At 50.1% G+C, this 5,501-nt stretch overlaps 1 protein-coding gene across 1 annotated transcript; it reads left to right on the top strand.

Moving 5' to 3' along the window:
• Positions 1–600: 600 nt before the first annotated feature.
• GluRIIC (Glutamate receptor IIC) lies at positions 601–5,098 on the top strand. Its single transcript, XM_017239054.3, has 10 exons — positions 601–781; positions 837–992; positions 1,046–1,108; positions 1,288–1,491; positions 1,551–1,762; positions 1,821–1,943; positions 2,001–2,243; positions 2,311–2,727; positions 3,632–4,687; positions 4,746–5,098. Exons 1-10 carry the CDS (start codon positions 640–642, stop codon positions 5,019–5,021), a joined length of 2,892 nt encoding a protein of 963 aa, XP_017094543.3. The 5' UTR covers positions 601–639; the 3' UTR covers positions 5,022–5,098.
• The last annotated feature ends 403 nt before the right edge of the window (positions 5,099–5,501 follow it).

Below are 5,501 nucleotides of genomic sequence, written 5' to 3'. Positions count from 1 at the left end.
ATTTCGACAAAAGGTGCCGGGCTAAAACACAAAACGTGTTCGGCATCGACAAAATCCTTTGAGCAAACGGAGGCAAAGGCTAAAATGGCTAAAATGACACCAGCGGCCATATTGTTACTTCCATGTTGTGTGTGTTTTCCCCCGGCCGTTCTCCACCTGCCTCCTCCTCCTGTTCAGCCATTAAGACTACGCTTGGCTGAATACCGAATGCTCCCTTTATGCAAATCCCCAAAAAACTGATGGCTGCGAGGCCTTTCGTCCTGTCGTCTTCCTGTTGCCATGAAAAATTGACACCTCATCGCTTTTCAATGGAGCACCTGGAACCTCCGTTCGGGGGTGAACCACTGTGGCCGATTGAACCGTGTCCGGCTTTAATGGGGTTCTGTCCCCAGGGAGCTAATCGCCGGGTCTTGAGGGACCTGTTGTCCCAAAAAAGTGGTCTTAAAGTCTTTTCATTTCAATGTTATTTGTGAAGAAATCGAATTCTGGTGATTATAGATTGCGTTTTTATGAACTGACAGCTGGCAGAGCTTTTCCACGCAGCTGATCTGGCTTTTCCAATTCTCCACATCGATCTCCAAGCGACCAGGAACCGAAAGCTTTCCCAGTCGCCGTGGAAGCGCCGGAGCGGGTGCTCACATGAACGATTTTTTATTTCGGAAGTGGTTTTTTTGTGAAATTTCCAGAACTGCTGGAATGTGGAACCGCATTCTCCTGCTGTCCTGCTGCATTTGGAGTGCATTCCTTGTGCGGCATAGTCAGGGCCAACAAATCAACATTGGTAAGAATTCAGAGAAATAAGGTTCACTCGCTGGTTAACCTCCATCGCCCTGCAGGTGCCTTCTTCTACGACGATGAGCTGGAGCTGGAGAAGGAGTTCATGCAGGTGGTCGAGGCCCTCAACGGACCGGAGTCGGAGCAGACGATGCGCTTCTTTCCGGTGGTGAAGCGCCTGAAGTCGGACGACAGCAGTGTGGCCATTCAGGAGCAGGGTAGGTGGTCCCAGTCCCCGCCAGACTACCATTAACTTTTCAATGAATTTCAGCCTGCGATCTGGTGGATAATGGTGTCGCGGCTATTTTCGGACCAAGTGCCAAGGCGGCGAGTGGTAAGCGGGCGGCGGGTGGCGGGCTATGCGTCTTCTGACGGCACTCTGTGTAGAACAAGAAATCAAAATAGAACGCAAAGAAAGCTTCCGGAAGAAGACGCATAGCAAAGAAGAAATCGCGGAGAACTTTTGTTTGTCAACAGAGCGTATGAGCGATGGGTGCCTCTCTTTGCTTTCAGATATTGTGGCCGTGGTCTGCAACAGCACCGGCATCCCCCACCTAGAGTTCGACGTGGCCGACGAGGAGCACCTTGAGGAGAAGCCCAACCATCAGATGACCATCAACCTCTACCCCTCCCAGGTGATCCTGTCCAAGGCCTATGCGGACATTGTTCAGAACTTTGGGTGGCGCAAGTTCACCATCGTCTATGATGCCACCGATGGTGAGTATGGACTTGGTGTCCTCTTGGAATAGAACTTCTGATTGATTGTCCTTTTGCAGCAAAAGCCGCTGCCCGTCTGCAGGACCTCCTGCAGCTGCGGGAACTACATAATGACGTGGTGCGCGTCAGGAAGTTCCAGAAGGACGAGGACTACCGCGTCATGTGGAAGAGTATTCGGGGCGAGAGGCGTGTGGTGCTGGACTGTCCTCCTGACATGCTCCTGGATGTCCTGAATGCCTCCACGGAGTTTGGCCAAACTGGATTGTACAACGTGAGTTCTATTCTGATAGTCAGAAGGTACAATTGTTATCCTGGGGTGTCCTTTCCAGCACATATTCCTAACCAATCTGGAGACCTATACTGATAATATTGGGGAACTGGCCGCAGACAACGAGACCTTTGGCGTAAACATAACAGCCGCTCGTCTCCTCCTGAATCCCAACCCCCCAGCCGTGAGTAGCTCGTCTTATCACAGAGTGGAATCACACATGACAAATATTATTGAGTAGTACTCCCAGCCCTATGGCTACGTCATCCAGAGGAACGACATGGTGGTCGAGAGCAACGAGCCGTCTCGCACCCTGCACCACGACCTCGTCCACGATGCCCTGCAGCTCTTTGTGCAGTCATGGCGCAACGCCAGCTTCTTCTACCCTGACCGGATGCAGGTGCCGAGAATAACCTGCGACTTTGCCGCCTCCGGAGGTCGCACCTGGCCCATGGGACGCTATCTCACACGCCTCATGAAAGGGGTAAGCCCACACACCACACCCATTCCCCACTCCCCAGTACCCTGTACTAATCTCCGAGGTGTTGCAGACTTCCGGCGTGAATAGCACAAACTTCCGGACAAGCAGCCTGCAGTTCGACGAGGACGGGCAGCGGATAACCTTCAACATCGAGGTGTACGACCCGCTGGATGGGGTCGGCCTCGCCGTGTGGGATCCTAGGGGGCAAATAACGCAGCTAAACGTCGAGTCCAAGGTCCAGAAGAAGATGATTTACCGAGTAGCCACCAGAATAGGACCGCCGTACTTTGACTACAACCAGACTGCCGTGGAGCTGAACCTCACCGGCAACGCTCTCTACCAGGGCTACGCCGTGGACCTCATCGACGCCATTTCCCAGGAGGTGGGCTTCGAGTACGTGTTCGTCCCCGTGGCGGACCAGCAGTACGGCAAGCAGGACAAGGACACCAAGCAGTGGAATGGCATAATCGGTGAAATAATAAATAATGTGAGTACAATTGTCCCTTTTGCTGGTGAAGACTCTTCCAAGGATGAAGTCTTCTCAAGGAACACCTTTAAAGATTTGTGAATCAATTTTCCATCTATCTGCATTCAAATCTCCAAGAAATTTTTATTTCAATTTTTATCAGTTTTTCTTTATATAAATTTAATTTTCTATGATTTGATGATCATGACCCACAATCATGATCTAGGTGATATTTTTGAGCGAAAAATAAATAAAAATCAAACGCAATGTTATTCATGAGTTTTATTTTTCGCTCAGAGAATAATGATTATTTCTGATTTATATTTTGTCTCTCAGTTTTAAGCTATCGTCTTGAAAAATTACACACGCTATTCTTTCCTTTGCACGCAGTATATATGTCGAAACGGCCGGGATCGGCCTACTATATTTTATAGCTGCCACATAACTGATGGCAGAATGGTGGGAAATCAATCCAGAAATCGTTTCAGGTACTCCGCTTGAGAATCGGATAAGAATTGGGGAAGATATAGCCATCACTGTGGGCCATATAGGAGAATATAGTCTATGGCTGCCATACATATAACTGAACTATCGGAAATTATCCTACTTTCGTGTTTTTGAAGATAGAATTTTGTCATATGGTCATATTCGGCCTATTTTGGATTCTATATCCTATTAGTGCCATATAACTGAACAATCGGAAAAAGTATTTGGAGTTTGGTAAAAATACCAACTTTAGTATTTATGAAGATATAAGCGTGGGACTTAATTTTTAAGTTTTGTATTTAAATAATTTGTTTCATAAGAAAATTCGAATAAGTTTTGGGACCCTACTATATGAGGACCCTCTCATTTATGCGATTCTTAAGTGAAATACCTCAAGTGGTTTCAAATCAATCCACCAATAATGTTTCGATTATTCCAGGATGCCCATATGGGAATTTGTGACTTGACAATTACTCAGGCTCGTAAGACGACCGTGGACTTCACGGTGCCCTTCATGCAACTGGGAGTCAGTATCCTGGCCTTCAAGAGCGAGCACACAGAGAAGGAGCTAACGGCGTTCCTGATGCCCTTCGGCGATGAAGTGTGGATCTGGATTCTGATTTCGTTGTTCGTGGTGACCTTTTTGAAGACGATAGTGGCGCGGATTGCCCAGATGGACTGGGAGAACCCGCATCCGTGCAACCCCGACCCGGAAGTGCTGGAGAACATGTGGCATATCCACAACACCGGCTGGCTGTCAGTGGCTTCCATAATGACGGCAGGATGCGATATTCTGCCGAAGAGTCCCCAGGTGCGGCTGTTCGAGGCCACGTGGTGGGTGTTCGCTATCATCATCGCCAACTCGTACACGGCAAACTTGGCCGCCTTCTTGACCAACTCCAAGATGGAGGGCAGCATCGGCAGCCTGAAGGACCTGAGCGGGCAGAAGAAGGTCAAGTTCGGCACCATATACGGCGGCAGTACGTACAACCTCCTGGCGGAGTCGAACGAGACCGTCTATCGCCTGGCCTTCACCCAGATGAACAACGACGACCCCTCCGCCTACACCAAGGACAACGGCGAGGGCGTCCACAGAGTGCAGCGCAACAGGGGCAATTATATGTTCCTCATGGAGACGACCACGCTGGAGTACCACAAGGAGCTGCACTGCAACCTGCGCTCCGTGGGCGAGAAGTTCGGGGAGAAGCACTACGCCATAGCCGTGCCCTTTGGGGCCGAGTACCGGTCCAGCTTGAGCGAGGCCATCCTGAAGCTGAGCGAGCGGGGCAAGCTGTACGACTTCAAGCAGAGGTGGTGGAAGAACAACAAAGGGGAGAAGTGCGAGGAGGAGGTGGACCCCAGCGCCACGCCGGACATGAACTTTGAGGAGCTACGCGGCATCTTCTATACGCTATATGTGGGCATTCTCATAGCCTTTCTCATTGGAATCATAGAGTTTCTGGTCTATGTACAGCAAGTGGCTCTGGAGGAGCGGGTGAGTGGCGTGGCAGGATATTTTAAAGGATAAATGGTCCAATCTTTGTGTCTTCCAGCTCACCTTGAAAGAGGCCTTTGTTAAGGAGATCATGTTCGTCATATGTGTGTGGAACAAGAAGAAGCCCATCGCGGCGGGATCGCCCGTTTCCAGCCTGCGGACTACTCCCCGCCGGTCCCTGGACAAGTCCTTGTACCGGACTCCGAAGTCTGGGCGGCGAATCGTCCTGTGTTGCTCCTCGGAGGAGATGCGGGAAATTCCGCAAAGTTCTGGCTCCCGATCTGGGTCCTCCTCAGCGGGCAAGGAAAAGGGGCAGAAGGAAGCTCGTCTTTAAAGATTACAGATTGATTTTCCAGATCAGGTTTATAATCCTTAATAAAGGGAGAGAAGGGTTTCATTATCCTCTTAAGTTGCCGGCTAAGAAAACTACGGTCATCATTCGTGGGATAATCAATTTGGAGCTCCTTTGAGCTTGAAATTACTCGGTGAACCGAGGATGGGGGACACAGTCCTCTCCAGGCCCCGGAGGGCATCGCGAGATGTCGATGCTGAAAGTTAGTACACACTTCGCCGACTGCTGCAGCCAGGACTCTGGCTCCTGCAGGACTCGAGTTGCTGCGAGGCTGTCTCAGCTTGTCAATTGCGTTATTGGAGCTTATTGACATTTTATATCCGGCAATTGACGAACCTTTCTCCCCATCGCGAAAATTATTTAAGCCGCTGCAGGCGAGGACCAGAACGAAGGACCAGGACCAAGACCAAGGAGCTGGGTTCTGTGGGTCGCCTGTGGCCTTTGTTGGTTTGTGTAAAATGA

The sequence above is a fragment of the Drosophila bipectinata genome, chromosome 2L, assembly GCF_030179905.1.
Source record: "Drosophila bipectinata strain 14024-0381.07 chromosome 2L, DbipHiC1v2, whole genome shotgun sequence".
Classification (NCBI taxonomy): domain Eukaryota; kingdom Metazoa; phylum Arthropoda; class Insecta; order Diptera; family Drosophilidae; genus Drosophila; species Drosophila bipectinata.
Note: the sequence above shows the minus strand (reverse complement) of the source record. Positions and strands in the feature narration are given on the sequence as shown.